General features: G+C 40.6%; 1 protein-coding gene across 3 annotated transcripts in view; it reads left to right on the top strand.

Annotated features, from left to right (window-relative positions):
- DOCK10 (dedicator of cytokinesis 10) overlaps window positions 1-25469 on the top strand; it is a 214777-nt gene that overhangs the window by 114534 nt on the left and 74774 nt on the right. For all 3 annotated transcript variants that reach the window (XM_077748708.1, XM_077748710.1, XM_077748709.1), the window contains exons 12-22: window positions 2155-2376; window positions 2562-2684; window positions 3988-4070; window positions 9232-9354; window positions 12302-12381; window positions 14394-14581; window positions 15321-15386; window positions 17342-17434; window positions 21921-22044; window positions 22237-22358; window positions 22733-22819. In XM_077748708.1, coding sequence (XP_077604834.1) covers window positions 2155-2376; window positions 2562-2684; window positions 3988-4070; window positions 9232-9354; window positions 12302-12381; window positions 14394-14581; window positions 15321-15386; window positions 17342-17434; window positions 21921-22044; window positions 22237-22358; window positions 22733-22819 — 1311 coding nt within the window. The remainder of the gene's footprint in view (window positions 1-2154; window positions 2377-2561; window positions 2685-3987; window positions 4071-9231; window positions 9355-12301; window positions 12382-14393; window positions 14582-15320; window positions 15387-17341; window positions 17435-21920; window positions 22045-22236; window positions 22359-22732; window positions 22820-25469) is intronic.

The following is a 25469-nucleotide window of genomic DNA, read 5'->3' as shown; positions in this document are numbered from 1 at the left end:
GAGTGATTCTGTACAACAATGAATATCATGTGGCTTTTGTGTATATGATAGGCATCAATCTGATAGGCATCAATTCAAAGTTAAGTGACATAAACGAAAATAAAAATGTTTTTGTGAGCATACTCCATTCTTAGAGATCAATAGTTAATGATGTGTAATTATATCTATTTGCATGGGCATAATTGTTTAGATGTGTATACATGTAACTATGTAGATATACATGTATTTATTTATTTCACTCCCCGTTTTATATAATATCTGTTGCATTTAACAGTTTTCTGGTTGAAAATTCCTTCTTTCTGGAATCTTTCTTCTTCAGTTTCTAAGACACTCTGGCAGCATTTAAAAGTTTTGCTGTTGTTTTTTAAGCCTCTCTCCACTCCCCTATCTCCTTATAACCTGTTTTCCCTACTCTAAGTCTATCCTTTGCATGCTGATATTTTTCAGGATGCTATTCTGATTCTTTTCTCATTATCTCATGGCTTAAACAGGAGCCATATACAAAACTCTCCTGGGTCCACATCCCCAGCCCAGCTTCCTCGGCTGGGCTCAAAACTCACATATTCTATTGTAATTGGAATGTCTTCTGGATGATTCTATGTACCATCAGGAGCTCACCTTTGTGTCCCTATCTTGTATATTAGTGAATGGCATTGCCATCCACTTAGTTTCTTACATCTCCAAACCTGGGAATTTTCTTTTATGCATGCCCCTGTGAACACCTTTCTCCAGCCAACCAGGACACTGATGGATTTCTAAATTCTTTGGATGTACCTCTTTAATGTTCCTCAAATGCGTCTCCTACAAATGTTTTCTTTTGTGCCTTTATTTCTTCCATGTCCTTATGTCTTTGCACATGTCACTTAATCTACCTAGAAGCCCCTTCTAACTGCCTCTTAACTATTTTTTGCTTTTTTAAAACTCAACCAAAAAACTTTCCCTTTCTTTCCCATCTTCCATTACCTTCCCACTTTCTCTTTATTTCACATCTCCACTTCCTTCTTAGCATGGTGGCAAGAGGTGTAGAGGCAGCCACTCGGAGTCTTGGAGTTGGATAACCAACCAAGAACTCCACATGATCGGAGGAAGAAAGCTATGTGGAGGCACAGAAATGGCATGCACTTGGCTTTGTCAGGATCTGGGGCACTGTGCAGGGTGGTACAAAGAAGACAGTTTGAGAAGGTGGCTATGGTTGGGAGGCCGGTTGTTCTGAACCAGTAAGTAAATTGATGGAACAAACAAGTAAATAGATGAATGATAATAAGAGCCAATTTTTCACTATTGGAGGGAATCATTATATGAAATATAAAAAGGGGAAAGGCTTGAAATAACCCTTCTCGATTTGAATTTGAAATAGAGGTATCAACATGAACTCATGAGTTTTTCATAATACCTCATAAATATTCATGTACAGATAGAGATAAAGAAATCATTGTAGATGTGAGTGTTATGCGTATGGATACATGTCCATATGTGTGTGTGTGCATATGTGTGAGTGTCCCAATAACAATGAGCACAATGAGCACCCAGATCCTGGCTTCTAAATGTCACCCTCACGGAGAGGAACTAAAGCTGTATGGAGAAATCACTGAGGCATTGAAAGTATCAGATAAGCCTAGAACATCTTGTTGAGTGAAGAAGTGCCCCCAGAATTATGGGGATCTACCAGAAAGACACAGGAGCTACCTCTAGCCAAATCTGAGACAATATGAATGTCAATATAAATAATGATAGTAAGAGATTGAAATCTATTGAATAAAATAGTAGTAATCCATGAGTCTATATTTGTAGGTATATAAGAAGGAAGGAAGGAAGGAAGGAAAGAAAGAAAGAAGGAAAGAAGAAAGGCTCATCATTACAGTTGAATACCAACTAATAAATGTAGAAAGAATGATGGAACTAGAAAATCACCATTGGAAATTAGGTGAATTAGGTTTGATGAGTATGAGGGCATTGGTATAATCTCAGGATATATCTCCAAAACTGCTAATCACTTACCACTAGATATATATTATATATTACAAATAACAATATTATGCCATATATAAATAATAATTTATCTTACCTACCGTTTTATTAAATAATATACTAATGAGGCAACTGCCCGTATGGTGATTTTATACCAAAGCCAGTGGTTCTTTCTTTTTCCTGCAGATTGAGCCATTTTTTGTGAGTGTGGCACTTTATGACCTCAGAGGCAGCAGGAAGCTTTCTGCCGATTTTCACGTGGATCTAAATCACACTGCTGTCAGGCAGATGCTCTCAGGGGCCTCCGTGGCTTTGGAAAATGGAAACATTGACACTGTCCTACCAAGACAATCAGAAGAACCTCACGTCAAGGGATTTCCAGAGGAATGGTTAAAATTTCCAAAGCAGGTTGCACTTTTGTTTATGCTGATGGGACCCAAAGTGCTCGTTTCATTGTTCTCGCCAAAAGATTACAGTCGGTTTCCCAACTAAAAATTCCCTTAATGCTGTCCCTTTAAAAAAAAAAATGGAATTTTGTAAATGTCTTCAGTATGCTTCCCTAGTTGCTGATTAGCTGTTTTCTTCACACCTAGGCTATATTTTCTGTAAGCAATCCGCATTCTGAAATTGTTTTGGTGGCCAAAATCGAAAAAGTACTGATGGGGAACATTGCAAGTGGTGCTGAACCTTATATTAAAAATCCGGACTCCAACAAGGTAATGCATAATCTTTTCCATAAATAACTTCAATTGCTTTCAAGATATAAAATCACACTGCCTTAATGAATTATCAAGCTTGGTAGATGTGAGTCTTGAAATATTCACTGGTTAGTGAAATGAATATCCATTGGGAAAATTTTAAAGTATATATTCTTGGTTTATGGTTTTTGGCCAAGCAACTTCTGACTTCTGATAATCTGTTAGTAGAAATAAATGTAAATGTGTATAAAAGTTTAACTCTAAGGATCAAAATATTAGCAATAATGAAAAGTTAGGATGAATCTGACTAAAAGCAAGTGAATACAACTTACTGATGATGAACTAAGTGAAAAAGTAAGATAGATAACTGTATATCAAATTATTAGAACATTTAAGTGAAAACAGAGTAAAGGAAGCACTGAAAGTTCTCCAAATAGTAGGATGACAGGAAATTTTTTCTTCCTTTTTTCTACAATCATATTGTCTTTAATAATCAAATTTACTATTTTATAGAAAATAAATATTAAAAGTCTGTGTTTTTCACACCAGAGCAATATATTGAGGAAAGACTGCATAAGAGTTGAATTTGAGCATGTGTAAGAGTTTAGGGCACTAAACTCTTTAACATATTCATGAGATCTGGGGTTTGGCAAACTNAGAGCAATATATTGAGGAAAGACTGCATAAGAGTTGAATTTGAGCATGTGTAAGAGTTTAGGGCACTAAACTCTTTAACATATTCATGAGATCTGGGGTGGCAAACCATGATGTGCAGTCCAGATCCACCTACTACCTGTTTCTGTAAATAAAGCTTTATTTACACAGTCACACTCAATCATTTATGGATTGCCGATGGCCATTTCTTGCTACAGAGACAAGAAGCCACAGCAATGACTATGTGGTCCACAAAGCCCAATGTATTTACTGTGTGACCCTCCACAGAACAAGTTTGCCAACCTTTGCCATAACAAATAAGTGTAAGACAGTCTGTGGGTGTAAATTTGAAAACGCTTTCCATTCAGTGTTGAAAGATCTCTCCAACCTGATAAAAAGGAAGAAAAAGTTGCCGTTCCTGGGCAAGGGTATTTTCCATAGCTGAAATTTCCAGAGTGAAAAGAAAGAAAAACGTAATCCAGTAGTTTGAACCCAGAGGACATCATTTGGCCCTTTTACGAGACAGAAATCGGCAGGCCAGTAAGGCACACAGATAGCCTTTCCGAGTTTCAGTAAAAGACAATATGGAATAGTATCTATTAGTATTTTACCTGGACCGTTTGGGAAGAGGAGTTCTAAACAATATTTTTATTTCTTTTTCCCTTAGTATGCACAAAAGATACTAAAATCCAACAGGCAGTTCTGCAGCAGGTTGGGGAAATACCGCATGCCGTTTGCATGGGCAGTAAGGTAGGTTGACGTCTGCAACCAGGAGAACAGTCATATACTTACGAGTATGCATTGGAAGCTTCCATCTCAACACACTCCGTTACCTGTTATTTTTGATATACCAACACCTAGAAAAATATCAATGTGGTCATCTTCATAAACATTCGGGGCTCCCTGGACACACGTGTTTTCCAAGACAATTCAGCAAGACAGCTCATAAGAGATTGGGGCTACGGCATGTGCACAGCGTGTGCGTGACCAGAGATGCTATGGCTTCTTGGTAGGATCAAAGTCATAACTTGTTTATTATGCATATTTGGTCTAATAGACGCTTGACATTGTATCAGTCCTGAGAGTTCAGTGGGTATAACACTCGAATGGCGGCGTTGGGATTTCTTATGCAGCTGCATATCTTCATCTGTGTGGGGCACAGGCCTATGTATGGCTGTCCAGAGGAAGCCATCAAGTCAATCACTTGAGCTCTCTTTGATTTTGACACTGAGTAGCATAGCCCGACTTGTCAGTTCCAGTCCGCTCTCTGATGGAAATGCTGAGTTACAGCACCCCTAAGGATGGAATCACCCGGGCGTATAACCTCTGCATAAAGAATAAGAATTGCTTTTCGGATCTGGCTAAAGATCAGTTATTGTTGTCCTCCTCAATTTCTCTGCATCCCTGTGCACGTAAGAATTTCTTAAAAGAGTAAAAGCCTGGCAAAGACATGAGGGGGAAAAAAGGCCAGGAATGTACAAACCAAATTAACTTTAAAAGGTTGGGGCACCTGGGTGGCTCAGTCGGTTAAGCGGCCAACTCTTGGTTTCTGCTCAGGTCATGATCTCGCTCAGAGTCCTGGGATGGAGTCTCACATCAGGCTCCATGAGTGCTGAGTGTGGAGCCTGCTTGGGATTCTCTCTCTCTCTCTCTCAAAAATAAATATTTTTTTAATTTTAAAAATAAAAATAAATAAAAACAAAAAGGTAATTAGTGCTACAAAGTAAGACAGCCTAGTAAGTATTCCTTTGAATATTGGTAACATTGTCCCAGTGGCAGTAACTTTAAAATCCAGAAGGAAGACAGAGTCTGTTACTTTTTTGCCATTTTTTAGGTCTCCGCATACCCAGGGATGAGCATAACCAGAGGGAATCCACCAGTATTTGCTATCATTTTGAGGTTGTTACTTGAACTTGGGGACAGGTGGGTGCAGGAGAGGGAAAGGAGGAAATACAAGCAGCAGGAAACCAGGACAGAGGCAGCCCTGTAGTAAGGGAGAAAGAGACCAAGCCCAGAAGTTGGACAAACACGGCCCAATTCAGGCCACCACTGATGGATGGTAACCTTACGCCAGCCTCCTCCCAGTTCCCAGGTTCCCAACCACAAAATGAAGCTGATAAGACCTACCTTGTGGGCAGTGGATGTCATCTCAGACACAAACGCACTTGTCATACAGTGGATCACACTATCTTTCTGTGTCTCTCGCCCTGCAGGGACAGGTAATGCCAGAGCATAATGCATGGAACAGATATTATTTAAGAACACTGAACCTTTATGTTGCATTGCATTGTTTTTTTATTTCTCCTAAGTTTCCGGAGAAAAGATAACTAGTCGTAATTTGCTGGTTAAACTTTTTCATTTCAATACATATTCTCAGTTCCCACAAGAAAACCTGTTGGGGCAGGTAAAGACAAGATATCTTTTGGCAGGAGAGAAATATTCCAATATAGCAAACCTACAACAGCGAACACATTTTCTCTTAAAGGGCCCAGCACTGTTGTGAGGTTTTAGAAGCAGGCATTTGAGAGCCAGGGCTGGTTCTGAAATCTCTACTTAGTAGTGAATGTAGGAAAGTGAAAGTTCCAAATGAACTTAGGCAAGTACTCATAGACTAGCCTTACCCCAGCTTTTTTTTAAATGTACAAAAGAGGAATGATAATATATAATCTACTGTCGCAGGGATTAACGAGCACAGAGGTGTACTCAGTAAAAGATGGCCGTTGTCTGAAATCACTATTCTTATATGATTATTATTAAGTTACCTGGGGAGATCATATTTTCTGCAACAAGTCCACCTTTCTGGTAAATTTGGCACAGCAAAGAATAATGTGGGGCAAGAAGGAAATTAATTACCCTTTATTGAGCAGAGGAGAAGAAGTAACAATTGTACTCTGATGTTGTCTAGTAAAATATGCTGGAAGAAAGACAGATGAGGTTTCTAGGAAGGCTGACAATATTCGTAACTATCAAAGTAATTACATCCAGGACAGGAAACTCAACAAAACCACAAGCTCGTGCTCCATTAATGCCTGATGGGTGGTTTGGTTGTAGGTTGGGAAACAAGAGACACCACCAATGTGTACACATAAATATATGGTTTACCTTTACGTAAACATCTCTGACATCTCCAGAAAATAATGGTTAGCAGCATAGTGCGAAAGATTTCATGTTAAACTTCTTAGAATAATGAATCACAAAAATAAGTACAAGATCTAGCCAAAGAAGATTTTAATTTCTTCCCCACAATGTGGAAATAGCTTCAGATAAACTAGTGACCAAATCAGAGGAGGGCTCGTGGTGACTCAAGCCACTGGCTGACATATTCCAATATTCTATTGATACTGCTGGATGTTTGGTTCCTTTTATTCATGCTATATTTTCTAGATTGCAGTTTGCCTAACGGTGCAGCTTTGAGTGTACCCCAAAACACTTTGGCTCTTAAAATCTACTGCCACTAAAAAGGGTAGAATTGACAATGTAGCTTATGACCATGTTTTTATCCAAATCCAACAGCCCCACCTGCTGCTTGCTACACACAAAGATGCTCATCACTCTGAACATTGTCTTCTGAAATTAATTTGCTGTGTGTTTTTATGTTGGGAAGCTGTTGTGCCATTTTACAGTAAAAAAAAAAAGGTTATTTTTGGAGTAGGTAAAGAGAATACTTTGAGATGGCTTCGTGGGTATTTTATGCTCTTTGATTTGGGGAAAAGTCAACCCTTACAAACATATCATGTTGTTAAAGGGAGTTCTTTTCATGCATATGGCTCCCACAAACATATGTGCCGAAATCCATGCCAGGACTCTGATTTCTTTTTTTTTTTTTTAAGTTTATTTATTTATTTCTGAGAGAGAGAGAGCACAAGTAGGGGAGGGGTAGAAAAAGATGGAGACAGGGTATCTGAAGCAGGATCCAGGCTCTGAGTTGTCAATGCACAGCCCAACATGCAGCTTGAACCCATGAGCCAAAGGCAGACCCCCAATCTACTGAGAGCCACCTAGGTGCCCCAACTCTGGTTTCTTCTACACTGTCTTACATGGCATTCTAAATGGATGGGTGCACAACCCTGGATTTTCTTTAAAATTGAGCAAAACTAAACTACAAATTTCATTCTCCCATCTATATATTTACAGAAGGCACACAAGTCTAAAAACGTCCCCAACAAATGATTGTGCAACCTCTGAATGACAAAAACCTCCAGGGCATCACAGAGTGGCTCCTTCCATCTTTTCATAGCTCTAGTGATTAAATAATCATATTAAAAAGTTCTTTTAACTGCTTGACAATTGCTTTTGTGTTTTGTCTTACATTTGCTACAAAAATATGCCCCGTTCTTTCTGCGTATCACAGCTATTCATGCTGCTCGTAAATGAGGCTCTCGGGACACCTGAGCTTCTTTTCCTGTAGACTAAACCCCACATTTTCTTCAGCCATCCCCCAAATGTCATGGTTTTGAGACCCTCATCATATACGGATCGTTGCCCAACTGTGGCAGCTGGAACTGGGCGCAGCATCCTGCCATCCTGAAACCATCTGTGTGAATGAGTCAGTTCTCTGTTCTCTTGCCAGTTAGCATATTTATTGAGCAAGGACAGTGTGTATGGGGCCTTCTCCATGGTACTGTGCTCTTCATTCTCTTTACAACGTGTCCAGTGTAAGCGAGCTGTTTGCAAGACAGAGCTGTGGATGAAAGCAAAAACGAGTTTTCCAGCTCATGTCTAGTGATACATTTGTAATGGCTGGTTAATTAAAATTAAAAAAACCACTACTCAAGCTCAGTTTGACCCCCTCCTGTGTTGGAAATACATCATATCTGTTTCAACATATCACGCACACAAACAGAAGCCCAGTGATATTTAAATCAATATAATCTTTGAATTAAATATTTTCATTCTGCTTCCCCAGCAGGAAAAATTGCCCCTCACTTACCACTGAACAGAGAAAAACGAGCAGAAAGGTGAAAGGAGTCTAAAACTATGAGTCTGGCCCATTTTCTGTATTATTTGACACTACTGGTGTGTGATCAGATATCCATCCAAATGGCCACTTCAGCTCATGTATTGAAATCTTTGGTTAATTTAACGAGTAATAAAATAGTCTATCAAGTTCCTTAAGTTAGAAGAAATAAAACTTCAGCATCTCTCTAAGATTATGGAAAAATCAATTATACACGATTCTAATTTTTTTTTTTGATAGGCACAGAGTTAACTAATTTTGAAGAAGAAAAGCTAACATTAAGCATGCTATGTATACTTGTTTGTATTGCCTGACGTTACTGTACTATTTGGACAAAAATAACTTATGTGTTTTAACTAAATCGATCTAGTTCCAATGAAATGGACAAAGGGAGGAAGTAAATGGCTCAGAACCATGGTGCTTTCCTTATCTAATTCAAGATTCTGACCCAGGTATTCTTCACTTTATCTTTGTCTGTGTCTTAAAATTTAGGACATGGGCACATTTATCTCCAGGAGAATGTTTCAAGAGTCTGGTCCCCTAGACCCACGTGTACAACCTCATCCCTTTTTCACTACTTGTAAATTGGGATGGCATCATCCAGACTGAAGTAGCCCTGGCTTGCCCAGAAATCAATGAAGAAGGACTAACCTGTTCCTCTTCACTCCCCCAATCCTCCAAACTTTTGATATGTTACCAAATCATAGATAAATATAGTTGGAATATGGGTGGACTGCTGCCTGTTTAGAGACTGAGTTGAAAATAAGGAATTAAAGATCACAAACAAGGTGTTTAAATGAGACTTTTGTCTAAGAAGTTTTCTTGTCTTTTATTTCATAAGTTCCTGGAGGTTCTTCTATTACAGATGAGAAAATGAATCATTTGTCATCTTAAAAAGGCAACTCGGTAAACCATATTCCAATACCAACCTGAACAAATATCATTTTCTTTCAGATCAGTATTTAAGGACAACCAGGGAAATGTGGACAGAGACTCAAGATTTTCACCATTGTATAGACAAGAAAGTAGCAAGATTTCAACTGAGGACCTGCTAAAACTAGTGTCAGATTACAGAAGGTAGGGTTTGGGGATACTCTTGAAATTAGCATGTATCAGCCACCTTGCTATTATTGATTTGTGAACTCCACATAAACAATACCTGATTAACCTGATTCTCAAATGTCCAAACTCTCCCAGAGAGTAGATGCTTTACAGATGACTTCACATATACCTAAATGATCCAACAAAAGTAAATTTTCCAGAATTATATGGAAAGGGTGTGAAACATTAAGCCATGTCAGTTAACTATTATCGCTATGTAACACATCACACCAAAACTTAGTGGCTTGAAAGAACAATACCATTTATTTTCTGCGGGTATCTAATATGAACGTGGTTAAGTGAAGAGAGCTTGTGTTTTCTGCACGTGGCATCAGTTGGTAGAGTACAGCTGGGGCCAAAGGATGGTATTCCAGATGGCTCATTTAATGACTGGCGAGTTGACATTGGCCGTTGATTGGAAGCTCAGTGGGAGCTGTGGACTAGAGACCTTGGTTCTTCTCTCTGGGAGCCTCTCCATGATATACTATGACTTCCTCATGGAATAATAGCTGGCTTCTGAGAGTAAGTGTCCCAAGGGAGAGAAAAGGATCACTGTCAGTTTCCTAAGACCAGGGCTCTCAAACTCTCACAGTAGCATTTCCACCATAGTATACTGTCAGGTTGTCACAGAGCATACATTGAAAAAATCAATCATAGACACCTCTGAATAGGGAGGGTGTTAAGGCACGTTAGAACTGTGTTTTGAAATTCCACAGAGAGATTCATTGCTGTGACTAATGTAATTCATAATCTTTCTGTCCTTTCAATGCTTTTGGAAAACACAGTGAAAGTTAGTGCTAAAAGAAGGAAGAACTTTATAAAACCTACAACATCTTTTAAATGTATCACCATGCCTTCAACATCAGGTGATGATAAGCTCTTTCATGACAAGTGACTTCCCTTAAACTGTTAGTCCCCTGACACCCACATCCCTAACAACCCTAAATGGGAACTCTCTACCTCTCCCATCTAAGAATCAACAGTCTCCTGTCAGTTAATTTTGTGTATCCGAAGCAAAAATAATGTATTACTATGAAAAATAATGTATTACTATGAAAAATAATGTATTACTATGAAACAAACGGACTATACCTTCTGTATCTTCAATAGAGAATATGTTTCTCTTTAACCAGAAGGGAAGTTTTCCCAATGCTCTTTTCTTCTTCTGAGAAAAGAATACAAACTTTAGAAAGCAAAATGAGTTAAAAGTAAACTCTTGGATGAGGCCACTTCTTTGTGATCCTGCAAGACTTCTCCTTACATGAAGAGACTCCCCCCTCCTCTTGATTCATCAAACTTCTTAGTCAAAACTCCTACCATAGTCCTTCTGACGGCTACTGAAGCCACTAAGTGGGAGTGAATACTGTTTTAGCTCTACCTTTTTTGCCAGTGTATCATAGTATGAGAAGTTACAGTGCTGAGTAGAACAAAATGGACAAAATGTTTAGGGGTAATCTGATATAAACAGAAGACTATATTCTTACAAAACTCATGTTGTCCATGTACAGCACAGAAAGTTATCACTCTGGCAGTTAGAGGGCATCTGGAATACACAATGCTATGCTGGTAAAACATTAAATTATTTCATAGATGCCTCATACTTTGTAATATTTATTCTCAACAGTGTGCTGATAAATCCTGACCATCTGACCCTCAAGGGGGGAAAACAGATTTGTACTGGTACTGATGGCCAGTTTCTGTGGTATAAATGGCAGCATTGCTGATTTCAAGCTCCTAACGGGACCTCACCAAACATGGGGTTGGGAAGAAATGTGCACACCATAATATAACATTTCTACCAGATTCATGGAAACCTTACCATATGGTTAAATACTTTGTAAAGGATCGATTTTGAGTCCTTATTACCTTGGTGTGTAATATAATTTTTAATGGCAATTTAATACAATTTCACTTTTAATAAGGGCTGTGTTTAACAACTAGCAGGAAAAATAATTGAAGACTTAACAGGTAGCTCTCACAAGCTGGGAAAAGCTGGCTCTGGCCCACCGCTCTAGTTATTCTACCTGTTAGGTCTTCTAGAAGGGATAACGCTTGAATTAAACCATGAGAGACTCTTGAATGCTGAGAACAAACTGAGGACTGATGGGTGTGGGGGGGAAGGGGGAGATGGGCATGGAGGAGGGCACTTGTGGGAATGAGCACTGGGTGTTATGTGGAATCCAACTTGACAATAAACTATTTGTAAAAAAATAAATAAATAAAAAGAAAAACTTAGTATAATAAAAAAAAAGAAAGAAACTCTTATCAGCAAATTTTACCTTATTAGGAAGGAAGATAGACTAGAAGGTTTTGGTATAGAGGGAGAAAACTTGAGTGAATGTGGATGCAGGGATACTTGGTGAGAGGATGTCTGCACACATTTACAAAACGGAGGCGGGGAGTGAACGGGAATGGAGAGGGGGGAAGCAGAAGAGCCAAGAGCAGAGAAAGGCTCCTTGTCCTCCTTGATCGTTGGTGAAGAGAGAACAAAGAGGCCGTCCATGTAGCAATTATAGCAAAGACCAGCCTTTCCCTCAAGACTTCTAGAGTCCTCATGAAAGGAAGTCACTTAAACCAGTTAAAATACTAGTACTTTTTGTTAATAAAAACTATCTGTTTACTCTTGTATTTGTTTGGCCATTTCTGTAAATGTTATCCAAAATAGGTGCAAATAAATCTAAACATTCATCAGAATATCAGTAATTTAAACCCTTACTGATTTCTATTTTTATTTCCAAGACTACATAAGTTTTAGTTTTTCAATATAAAACCAGTTCTATGAAATCATTCACCAGTGTGTTTAGTGTTCTACTGTTTACTCTTATCAGAATTACAGCTGACTTTTTTCTTGACAACTAGAATAATTCAGTGTGTGTGTGTGTGTGTGTGTGTGTGTGTGTGTGTGTGTTCCCTGCTTTCACAGGGCTGACAGAATAAGCAAAACGCAGACCATCCCCGGGAGCCTGGATATTGCTGTGGACAACATTCCTTTGGAGCATCCAAGTATGATGCTGTCATGGTTTGCTTATAGAGTTCTGAATAGTTAGTGGTCTTTTGGTTGGTGGGTGGGTCGGTGGGTCGGTGGGATAGTTGGTTGATTACAATAGTTTGGGAGGTTTTTTTTCTCAAAGTTTGGGATAAATGGAATTCACTATTCTACAGAATTTCAGGGCTTCTTATTTCTCCATTAAGACAGACTGTAAGTCTGATAGGAGAAGTATATTTGGTGTAGCTTAATATTTATTTGGCTTAATACTATGTACCCAGCAAGGTATTAAATTATGTCATTTAATCCTCAAATCCCTGGAGGGCTGCAAATGAGGAATGGCAGGCTTAGGTAGGTTGATAAAGCAATAACCCATAATGGGAGAATTTATATTCTATCCAGTTCCTCTAACTCAAAATACAGGGCTAGCCCCTCACTACGCTTTGCTGCCAAAGGGTTCCTCTGAGCACCGTGGGGAGCCACCCAAGTGACCATGTAGTAATTATAGCTGGAATATTTTTAGACTCTGTTATTACCCAGAGAGCATGTATCTTCTTCAGAATATGGTCTAAAGTCCCATTTATGTCAGTGAAAATCTGAATTTTAGAAGGAGCTTTTATTAGACTTATAAATAAGAATTTCAGAATTTATTTCTCAAGGGGTGAGCCTGGTTTATTTAGTTTCGTTACTTCTGATTATGCCTTTTAATGACTTTCTCAGTGATGCAAAGAATGAATAAAGGCATCCTAAACTGAGAGAGGATTATTACTGCAGGATATTTGAATTACCATTAACACTATTGGGTTTTTAATTCTTATAATTTTTCTACAAATCATTTTAATATGAAATCAAATGAGCATTCTAACATAAGCCATGGCTCCAAATCACTTTTATATTGATTGGTGTGGAAAAGCAGAGAATACACTAAGCCATTTCCTCTACCTGATTTGTGGGATATGTCTTTTATTACCTGTAGAGGCAAAAAATAACAAAAGAGAAAACTAAAATTGTCTCCTTGAAATGACTGCAGAACATTAGAGAAACTTGAACATATAATGAAAATGCCATAATTGATTTTTGAGGAAAAAACCCGTAATCTGATTCACAAGCATATTTAGCTAACCATTTTGCTTTCTTGGACACAGGAAAATTCCAGATGGGGTAAAGAAAGGTAGAAGGCCTTCCTGTCTTCCAGTAACCACAGTATCAGCCTCCGAACTATTTAGTGACATAAGTTTTGATTTATAACTTTAAATTATTCTTTTTTTATTTTCCTTAGTCTGTTCCTACAAGGCTAGATTTTTAAAGATTGTAAAAACTGGAGAGAAAAATAGAATAATTGCATCAAATAATGCAGAGGGGCTTCAGGCCTATGTTGTGAAATCATTCCATAGGGAAAACTTACTATCAACCCATTAAGTACTACCCATAGGAGACCCATTGGCCAAAGTTCTGTATGTCATATATCAATATCTGTATTATTTTTATAATGTTACAGTAAATGCCAGTGGGTTAATCCTTATAATAGCAGGTTAGCATGCTCAGAGAATCATTAGCTAAAATTTACTTTCTATATGAATCCTAGTACGAAAAGAAAATAGTTATAAATCCATCCAAAAGATTTACCAGTATTTTGAGACACCAATTTTGATATTAAATAGCTTGGTTATCCATCATCTTTATCTCCCATAAAATGTTCATGCTAGCATAATTTAGCATAAATTCCTTTGCTTGGGGCACTTGGGTGACTCAGTTGGCTAAGCGTGTGAATCTGTTTAGGCTCAGGTCATGGTCTCATGGTTCGTGGGTTCGAGCCCCATGTCAGGGTCCATGCTGACAGCATAGAGCCTGCTTGGGATTCTCTGTCTCCTTCCCTCCCCCTCCCCCATCCTCTGTCTCTTGCTCAAAATAAATATTACTTTATAAATATGGAGTTTCTATTTCAACTGGATTCATTTTAAAGTATGTTAAGTATTGTTCACTTTAAACAAGCATATTAAATGACACTCTTATTTTCTGATTTTTAAAGACTGTGTAACATCGTCCTTTATCCCTGTCAAGCCTTTCGATGTGACGGCTCAACCAGAACCCACAGTGGAGGTGGAAGAATTTGTTTATGACTCAACAAAGTACTGCCGCCCTTATAGAGTGTACAAAAATCAAATTTACATTTACCCCAAACACCTCAAGTATGATAGCCAGAAATGTTTCAGCAAGGTACAGTATATTTCCAAGATGTTATTCTCTCTCTGCACCCTATTGAAACCACATGAAGAGAGTTTTTTGAAAGTTCACATACGGATTATCATAGGTCAACATTTTGGAATCAAAATCCATTTGCAGTTGGGGCGCCTGAGTGGCTCAGTTGGTTAAGAGTCCGACTTCGGCTCAGGTCATGATCTCACGGTTCGTGGGTTCAAGCCCCGTGTCAGGCTCTGTGCTGACAGCGAGCTCAGATCCTGGAGCCTGCTTCGGATACTGTGTCTCCCTCTCTCTCTGACTCTCCCCTGCTCGTGCTGCTTCTCTCTGTCAGAAATAAATAAAACATTAACAAAAACAAAAACAAAATCCATTTGCAGAAAATACTTCCTAAGGGACAGTGATGACTTTCACCTTGAAAGTATTTCAGGATGCAGTTTTATCACATATTAATAATCCTTTCTAAAATCAACCCACAATTATTTTGTTCTAGACTCCTTTTTTTTCCAGTTTCTTAAGATGCTCTGAAAATAGCTTACCTGACTCCTTTTGATATGAGTTTTTTTCTTCCTTTTAAATAATATCTCCAAATCCTTCTGCTATTTCTGAGCACTATGGATAACGTCACAAGAAAGTGTTAGGTATTATACATTTTTCAGATTTAATTAGAAGCTACTTATTTTAGACGTTTGGATTGTTTTTTGGTGTTTTTTTAAGAGGAAATTACAATTTCCATTTTCCCGCTCTGTAATTTTAGGCTCGAAACATAACCGTGTGCATTGAATTCAAAAACTCCGACGAAGAAGATGCCAAGCCAGTGAAGGTGAGCCAAGTCCGCAAGGGGACCCAGCATCCAGGGGGAGGGCGAGCAGGTGCACAGGTTCTTTTTCCCACCAAGGAGCTTTTATCTGAATGTGACTGCAAGAGCAGCAATTTGGGGCACCTCATTCCGTTAAGCATCTGACTTTGGCTCAGGTCGTGATCTCATGGTTTGTTGGTTTGAGCCCAGAGTCCGGCTCTGTGCTGGTGTTGCAGAGCTTGCTTGGGATTCTCTCTCTCCCACTTTCTCTTTCTCTTCCCCACTTAGTCATGCTCTCTCTCTTAAAATAAATAAATAAACTTTAAAAAAAAAAAAAGGAAGGGAGGGAGGAAGAGGAGCAATTCAGTACCTCTGTTTTAAGTTTCCTAAAATGTACCTGACCTAATAGCTATCATTAACTGGATCTATTGGAAATGCCAGTCTCCTAGCTTTGCTTAGCTTTTCACGATTTGGGAAAAAAGCAAACCATTCTAGTGTGAACTAACTGCAAAGATTCCCCTCTAGAAGACTCTGCCCTCTTCAGAGATTAGCCCGCCTCTCAATTCAGCATTCTCAATTTAAAGTGCCACATCCCAGCTGGCCCTCGAGTGGCCTGTAAAGCAGGACCTCTGCATACTGGCCTGGTGGCTGGTGCCGTGGGCTCGTGGGATGCCCGCATCCAGGGAAAGAATGTGTAGCCCACCGCCGAGGAGCTGGGAAATAGCCCTGGAAAGTAGGTCCCTGCAGTTGATCACATGATTTAATAAGACTCATCAGACTACACGGTTTGTATGAACTGTGTACTGTGACTGGATGTCATTTTTCGGAGTTCACATTTCACATTTGATGTAGACTGTTTTTCTTTTAGGGACTTCAAACAGCATAGAGTAACCCATATAAAGAGAGGACAATTATTTTTAGTGGGCCTGTAGCCAGATCTTTTCAGTTTCTATGAGTCAGAAGGAATGAAGCAGGAAAGGACAAAGCTAATTCCTAACTAACCCCCGGCAATTATATGAGATAATCTCTTAAAGCACTCTGTCAGGGACTGATCGCAGTGCTGAGGAGGTCCGTAGCATTATTCAGAAGAAGGATCAATGCACTGGAGAAAGAGTTCTTGAAAATAGTCTTGAGCCACAGTCAGTATCCATAGGTTCCAAGTTCACTGGTAACATTAGTTAGCATCAGGAGAGAAAAACTAAGCAAAATGGAATTTTCAAGGAAATGAAAGCAATGGCCAGATGGCAAGCACAGTAGGCCTGCTAGTGCAGTGTTTAAGGGGAAAATTCTAGCAATAGCAGGTGTGTGGGTCTCCTGTCTCACTGCGTTCTAAAGGATCACGCAGAGATAAGCAGACTGCGGAAGAGGGGCCCTGATCCTTGGGTGAAGGGAACTTTGAAGCCGCATGTCTAGGAAGTATCATATAATGTCCCCTGGCTGGAAGAAAATAGTAATGCAATATGGTGGAGCCCAGAGCCAACCAGCTCCTCACAGCTCCGAATTCTTGGTTGCGAGCTGGGCTGTCAGGGGCTGGGGTCCAGCCAGGCCTTACAGTTACTCAGGACTCACTGCCTTGGATTCTACACCAGAGCTGGGTACCACGTGCCCCGTCAAAAGGCCATCCTGTAGGAAATGAACAAATTAGCTCTTACCTCTTGGTAATCAGAAGTTAGGTAATGAACTGATTCGGGTATTAGGCATTGATGTAATGGCTGCATGATGAATTAAAGCCTTCACATTTTCTACAGCAGCACCCGGGTATCATAAATACAGGGCAGCAGGTGAAAGAAGTTCAAGGTTAATGAGATGTCAGCTCAGCCTGGCAAGTTATCACAGAATTCATTTTTGTTCCAGGATTGGTAACTGAAGGTTGTGATTTTGAGTGTGTGTGTGTGTGTGTGTGTGTGTGTGTGTGCGTGTGCGCGCTCGGGGTTAATTTCAGACACTCATAATTATTCATCTCATAACTTTTTAAACAGTGTATTTACGGGAAACCTGGAGGGCCTCTCTTCACCTCAGCTGCCTACACAGCAGTGCTACACCATTCCCAGAATCCGGATTTCTCTGATGAGGTAAGGGCTGGGCCTCCACAGTCCCCAGCAGCTTCTCACAGGATGAGTGAATGGGTCAGCAAATGCACAAAGGAACACTCTCTTTAGACCACATCTCAGACTAAAGCACACCTTGGCTGTTTACTTTGCTGAGATTTAGAAACGATATTCACTGACAGTTGTCCCAAGAATTATGCTGCAAAGGCAGACATTTCGGCACAGGATTCCCCTTCAAAAACACGATATTCGTATGGTATCGTTCTTCTCAAGTGAGAATATTTTTTTTCTTTTATTTCACTAATCAGTATAATCGAGATTGTGTTCGATAGCTTTACCAGGCAGTAGTTGCATTTCATGTCATAATGGAAAAAACATAAGAACAGAGAGAGTGTGAGCTGACCCTATCGCTTATGACCTCTGTGAACCTGAGTGACCTTGGATGCTCTCAGCTCTAAATGTGGCATGGAACAGGGCCTGCCCTGGCTGACTCCTTTTTTTTTTAATTTTTTTAATGTTTTATTTATTTCTGAGAGAGAGAGAGAGAGAGAGCAGGGGAGGGCCAGAGAGAGAGGGAGACAAAGAATCCAAAACAGGATCTAGGCTCTGAGCTGGCTGTCAGCACAGGGCCTGACGCTGGGCTCGAACCCATGAACTGTGATCTCATGACCTGAGCCAAAGTCAGATGTTTAACCAACTGAGCCACCCAGGTGCCCCATGCCCTGGCCGACTCCTAAGAGTCTCTCTCTTATTATGTGTCAGGCGCTATTCTATCATACTCCATATTTGCATAGTCTCAATCCCCACAGGGTCCTTCAGAGAAACAGAGCCAGTAGGGGGAGATAGATACGTATAGATGGGTAGGTTTATTATAAGGTATTGGCTTACGTCGTTATAGAGATGAGAAATCTCATGTTGTTCCGTCTACAAGCCTGAGACTTGGAAAAGCCGGTGATATTGTTCAAAGGCCAGAGAGCCAGAGAGCCTATGATGTAGATACCAGTCCAAGTCTGACAACCTGAGGTCACGGGGCACCACGGGCAGAAAAATCAGTGTTCTAGTTCAAGCAGTCAGGCAGAGAGGGAATTCAACCTCCTTCTGCCTTTCTGTGCTATTGGGCCCTCATCAGTGTGGACACCCACACTGGGGATGGCCATCTGCTTCAGCACGTCTTCAAATTCAAAGGTTCCTCTCTTCCAGAACCACCCTCACTCACAGGCACACCCAGAAATGATGTTTCAACAGCTACCTGGGCATTCTGCAGCCCAGTCAAGTTGACATACAATTAACCTTCGCACCTTCCTATTTGATGGATGAGGGCACTGGGGCTCAGAGAACTAACTTTGCCAAGGGCATACCACTAATAAGTGATGATCAAAATTCAAACTAGGCCATGTGACTCCAGGGCCTAAAGCTTTACCATTGTGCTCTAGGACATGTAAAAACATTAATTGAATGGCGCCCGGGTGGCTCAGTTGGTTAAGCATCTGACTCTTGATTTTGGCTCAGGTCATGATCTCACAGTTTGTGGGATTGAGCCCCACGACGGGCTCTGGGCTGACAGCGGAGAGCGTGCTTGAGGTTCTCTCCCTCCTTCTTTCTCTGCTCCTCCCCTGCGCATGGTCTCTCTCTCTCTCTCAAAATAAATAAATAAACTTTAAAAAATAAACAAATAAAACTAATCAGGCCAGTGAAAGTTACTACACACAGTTCAGTTTGCATTATAAAGAGATTCAGACAAACAGGTTTTGATTAAATTTAATTTCTGACTGCAGAGCAAGGTCTAATGCAGCCTGCTGATTCAGTGTCTGGAATTAAAAATATCACATCTTTTTATGAGTTTCCTATTGCTGCTGTATAGTAAATCCCCACACGTAGTGGCATAAGAAAACCCATGTTCATTACCTTATAGTTCTGGAGGTCATAACTCTGAAGTGGGTCCCATAGGGCTGAAATCAAGGTGTCGGCAGGCCCACATTCCTTCTGCAAGTTTTAGGGAAGACTCGTTGGCTCACCTTTTCCAACTTCTAGAAGCTTCTGCAGGCCTTTGCTGGTATCTCTTCTGCAGATGTTTCATCCCTCCGACCTCTGCTTCCTTTCTCACACCTCTGAATCCGACCTTCCTCCAGTAAGGACTTTGTGATTCCATTGGGCCAAGGTGGTAATCTGGCCTACCTTTCCATTTTAAAAATCCTTAATTTCATCATTTTCAAAAACGCCTTCTTGCGTGTTCGCAGATTCTGGAGATCAGAGCAGGGAGATTCTGCCTTCCACACCTTAATCCACATCAATCATTTCAAAACTAATTAAGGAACTTCAGGGAAACCACAGACCCCCTCTTCACCTTATCTCCTTCCTCCACATCCATTTAATGCACTTAAACTTTCTTCCCTATAAATTCAAGACAGTGAAAAAATTTTAAGGTAAAGGGCTATTACCACATTATAGAGTATTTATTATATTGGTTGACCCCTTGGAAAAGCTCGTCTGAAAGATGCATTCTCTGTAGACATATAAGACTTTTTTTAAAGGATGTTCTTACTGTTAACTCTGGCTTTTAATCTCTCTTGTTCTCACGTGCTTCCCGGAATTCTTATAAAAGCCATGAACTTTTCCACTGGAGAACATGTATATAGTGAACAGCCTAGTGAACGAACCCTGCAATGCAGGCCCAACATTAAGGCTGCGTTAATTGCAAAAACTGATAGAATTTCTTTCAAGACATTGTGCTCAATGTAACGTAAATATTTGCAGTATTTGTGTGAAGGATGTTGACATTAATAGTTAATTGGAATTCTTGAGAACCTACTACATTCATTTATGCTCTTTGTGTTGGCTTAAAAAAAAAAAGAAAATGGTACATAGCTGGTACATAGCTGATTAGCATACAGGCATAGAAAGAATGTGTAAGCTTGTAAACCATTCTAATGCGGATGCTCTCAAGTTTTGCCATTCATCAGAATCACCTGGAAGGCTTGTTATGACACAGATCACCGTAACCCACCCCAAATTTTGGGATTCCATGTGTCTGAAGCAGGGCCTGAGAAGTTGCATGATACTTGTCAGAACAAGGTTTCTAGATGCTGCTGCTGCTGCTATTTGAGGAATACCATTTTCAAAAGCAGTGTAGTAAATCCTTTCCTGAACAATGTGAAAATATATTACCTCGATAGACAGATGCACAGAGAGTGTCATAAATGAGCTACAGATCATTTGCATGGCTTTCTATCACCTTATTGCTTGACTATCCTGGGAACTATCTAGTTGCTGATACTGAGTTGAATGTACCTCAACACACACAAGATCCTGGGTGTCCCAGCATTAAATAGTTATCGAAATACATGATTTCTTCTCCTAGAAGAGCTTATTGCTGATTAGACCATACTCCTAGTGAGTCAAAGCCCTGAAACATCTCTCAACTGGGTTCCCACATCTGCATCATCCTACTTCCCAAGGCTTTGGGAGAAATTAAATGAAAATGTGGCAGAGGTGTTGGAAACTGCAAGGCACCATAAAATATAGAGGGTGTCAAAACATTTCTTTTTAAGAACATGGGATATGCTCCTCATTAAGTACATTTTTTTAATATTTATTTTTGAGAGAGAGAGAGACAGAACCTGAAGGGGCAAGGTACAAAGAGAGAGGGAGACACAGATCCAAAGCAGGCTCCAGGCTCAGAACTGTCAGCACAGAGCCCGATACTGGGCTCGAACTCACAAACTGTGAGATGATGACCTGAGCTGAAGTCAAACGTTTAACTGACTGAGCCGCCCAGGTGCCCCAGTACATTTTTAACATATGTCAACTTTATGTTTTATTTTTATTCAGAAGTATTCTTTACGTAGCCACAGCATGACGTCTTCACAAAACAGCTCATTACTTATTCACCACGGTAACCCATTTCATATATGTTTTTGTTCTGTTTAAAAAGGGATAGATTCTGTGCTGAAGTTGCCTCATTTCCTACTGCCACGTTTCTCAGCAATGTACCTATGAATCGCCTGGAGATCTTATGAAAATGCAGATTCTGATTCCACATGTCTGGGGTAGTGTCCAAGGTTGTGTATTTCTAATGAGCCCCCAATCGATGCTCATTGGCCCACGCACACAATCTGCGAGGCATGGGTTCAGTTCACTCAGTGTATGTGCCTTGATGATAGGCCTTCAATCTGTGCCTCTTTGGTACCCTACAGTTAGTTCGTGTGTGTGCGCATGCGCGTGTTTAATCTACTCTCCACTAGCATAAATTATCCAATGAGAAACACTAGGCATTCTAAATTATCATCATCACCACAGTAAAGACTAAAAACATCAGCCTCTTAATGCACGACCGCTAGCAGGATGGATATTTATTGAGGGTCCTGTCTGTACTTCTACCACTAACTATAAAAAGCCTACCTCAATTTCAATAAAAGAATTTTTAAAAGGCCAACGTGCCTATGCTTTGTCTTTCCTTGACCCTGGGCAAATGAGTTTAATCTCAGTCTGGCTATGATCTCTTTCACTGCAGGTGAAAATCGAGCTCCCAACACAACTCCATGAGAAACACCATATTTTGTTTTCTTTTTATCATGTCACTTGTGATATAAATGCCAAAGCTAATGCCAAGAAGAAGGAGACGCTGGAAACATCAGGTACTGACAGGAAGCATTGTCACACAGCTTTCCACAGGGTCTGTGGGACTTGGATTGGAGAGCATTTTACAGCTATGACTTATTACATTTTTAATGAAGTTTCATATTCATAAGTGACACATAACTTTGTGTTCAGTCCTCACCATGAAGGTTCGCACTCAGAAGTCTTCTCTTTGTTCTTCCTCTGCACAGTTGGATATGCTTGGCTTCCCCTCATGAAACATGACCAGATTGCTTCTCAAGAGTACAATATCCCAATAGCAACAAGCCTGCCTCCTAATTATTTAAGCGTTCAAGATTCTGCAAGTGGAAAGGTATTGAGTGATGTATAATTTAAGAGAAAAAAGAAATACATGAGCTAAATGGCATGCAGTTATCTTCTGTCTGCCATTTAAATTAACCCAAAGGCCATGGTGTATGCATCCATTGGAGTGAGGAGTCAGATCCCTACCATATATCAAGTGTCTTGCTTAGTTTATGGCCAGGAGAAATACTCTATTAGAACGGCCCCTGATAGCACATCCATCTCCCTCCCCAATATTGCCCAATGTATTTGCATCTTTTATATCCCATCCCTAGAGTCATAGAAGATTAATGGATCAGGATGGCAAATTAACATAAGCTGAATAACCTGTGTATTTTCTTTTCTCCAATTTCTGCAGTGACAGTAACACACTCTTTTTTGCAGCATGGTGGGAGTGACATTAAGTGGGTCGATGGTGGGAAGCCGCTCTTCAGAGTGTCAACATTTGTGGTGTCCACAGTGAATACTCAGGTGAGCACGTTGTCCTGAAATAGAGCATCAGTCCTCACATGTGCAATCATGGGGAGCTCCTGGATTCATTCTGTCACATGGTGTCAGAAGATAAGGTGATTGAAAACTGCAAAGGCAGAAGACCCGCAGCATAATTGTGTGCCTCTCCCAGGAAAGATAGATGCCCCAACACTTCAGCCCAGGTGCCACCATAATGGGGACGAGACTATCGGAGGTGTCTTTGTCAGGATGATGCTCCCACCCCCCGAAGTATGATTTGCTTCCCCAGACAACACTCAAGTGTTAAGAATGGGAAAGGTTAAAATGAAAGACTTTGGATTGCTACCTCAAAACTAAGTCTAATCCCAGGGCCTACCCAGCGCTCTGAATGGGAAGGCCATGACATGGGCAGAATTGCATTTGAGAGCCTCCTCGGCCAAAATTCTGCCTCAGTGACCCTGCACCAGTCACCCCATCCCTGTAGTCAGTATGTCATTGGGAAAATGGTGACAATAAAGTCTACCTAGGGTTTGGGGAAGATTGAAAAGAGGAACCCCGTGTGAAAATATCTCAGGAACTTCAAAATGCTACACAATTGTAATTACAGCCATTGCTAAATTACCACAGACTCACCCCTTCCGTTGCAAGGCCGCTTATTTTACTACAATATAAGGACTTTTATGATTATAAATTATAAAGTACAAATAGATGATCACAAGTACCTTGACTATGTATTTCTCCTTTCTTAAATTTGGTGTGTTACTAATTACTTGGTTGCTAAGAAACATGAAACAATCCGGGTATTACATACATACTGGATCAGAATTTCTCAAGGTAACCTCTGGCTCCTCAAGCCAGATTTAGTTCTCTTCCCCAGTCCTCTGCTCAAACTCTTCAAACCCATCTTATCTCTGATGCCATCTGCCTTGGGCAAGTCCCACAGAATGGCCCTTCCCCACCCAGTCCTGCTTTTCTGTACCTCAGAATACCGGTCTCTTTCTCACACTTCCGGCCACTTTCCTTCCAACACCTCAGGTGTCTGTCTGACTCACCACCACTCACCTTTCTCTACTGCCACTTCCACCGCCCACATACTCATTGCCCTGTGGGGGACACATTCCTCTTTCCAGAAGCACAGTACTTACCTCAATGGTCAAACGCCCAGGCCCTCTCGTGCACCGTGCGCTCCATCTGCCTAGTGTCCCCTTTGACACTCAGTGCTCCTCACCAGGAAGGCAGTCTTTCCTTCTCTTTCTCCCCTTCCCACACTGGCCCGGTCAGTGCCAACCCAGCCTTCAGACCTAGGCTCAAATACCACTTTCTCATAGAAGCCCCTCCGACTCCCTGACCCCTCAGACATGCTGCGTCATCTTGTCATGCACCCATTCGGCACCCTGCTTTCCTGTGAAGCACTTACCTAACTGTGACCAAGTAGCTATGTGTTGAAATTGTGGTATGGTGCTTGTCTCCCTGGTGGAATGGAAGCGACTGGGTTTTCCTGGCCCCCACTCTGTCCTCCACGCCCGCCAAGGGCCTGACACATAGTCAGTTTTCACTAAGTAATCGGCCGATAGATGAATAAATGAAATGACACTGAAAATATCACACACACACACACACACACACACACACACACACACACCAGAGGGAACACTGAGGGAAACCCAAGTCACAGATGCCTGTCTAGAATCGACAAATTCCAGGGAAATATCCAGAATGTGTAGCTTCACTAGAATTCTGTGTCTCACTTTCTGACTGTATAACTCTGACCATGGCTCAGAACTTAGAGACTTTCCAAGGTGCCACCTTCTTCAGGAAATAGCATTAAGGGGTATATTGGTTTGCTCTGGCTGCCATAACAAAATACCACGGACTGGGCAGCCTAAACCACAGAAACTTATGTTCTCACAGTTCTGGAAGCTGGAAGTCCAGTATCAAGGTGTTGGCGAGGTTGGTTTCTTCTGAGGCCTCTCTGCTTGGTGTGTAGGCGGCCATCTTCTTGCCGGGCCCTCTTGTGGTCTTTCGCTCTGCGCCAAAACACATCTGGTGCCTGTCGCTGTGTCCAAATATCCTCTTTTACAGAGACATCAATTATATTGGATTCGGTCCACCCTAACTGCCTCATTTTAAAATTTATAATTATCTCTTTAAAGATCTTATCTTTAAATATGGTTACATTATGGGGCTCCTGCATGACTCAGTCGGTTAAGCGACCGACTTCAGCTCAGGTCATGATCTCACAGTTCGTGAGTTCCGGGCTCTGTGCTGATATCTGGGAGCCTGGAGCCTGCTTTGGGTTCTGTGTCTCCCTCTCTCTCTGTCCCTCTCCCACTCACGTTCTGTCTCTCTCAAAAATAAATAAATATTAAAAAATTTTAATATGGATACATTCTGAGTTAATGGAAGTTAGGACTTCAATGTACAGATCGTGGGAGAACAGAATTCCTCCATAATGAAGGGTACATTTTTAGCTCATCAGGTTAGTGTGAACTTCCTCATTTTTTATTAGTTCAGACACTTTATGTCTGAAAATGTCCCTCTGCATTTGAAGAGTACACCTTCTTATGTGTGTTAAGAAATATGTAAGAAAAATACATAGAATTCTGGGGGAAAACCAGGAAGATGAAAGAAGGCAATTAAAAAAAAGGGGGAGGGTGGCACCTGGGTGGCT

The sequence above is a fragment of the Crocuta crocuta genome, unplaced genomic scaffold (assembly GCF_008692635.1).
Source record: "Crocuta crocuta isolate KB4526 unplaced genomic scaffold, BGI_CrCroc_1.0 scaffold229, whole genome shotgun sequence".
NCBI lineage: Eukaryota > Metazoa > Chordata > Mammalia > Carnivora > Hyaenidae > Crocuta > Crocuta crocuta.
This window is presented reverse-complemented; position numbering and strand designations above follow the sequence as displayed.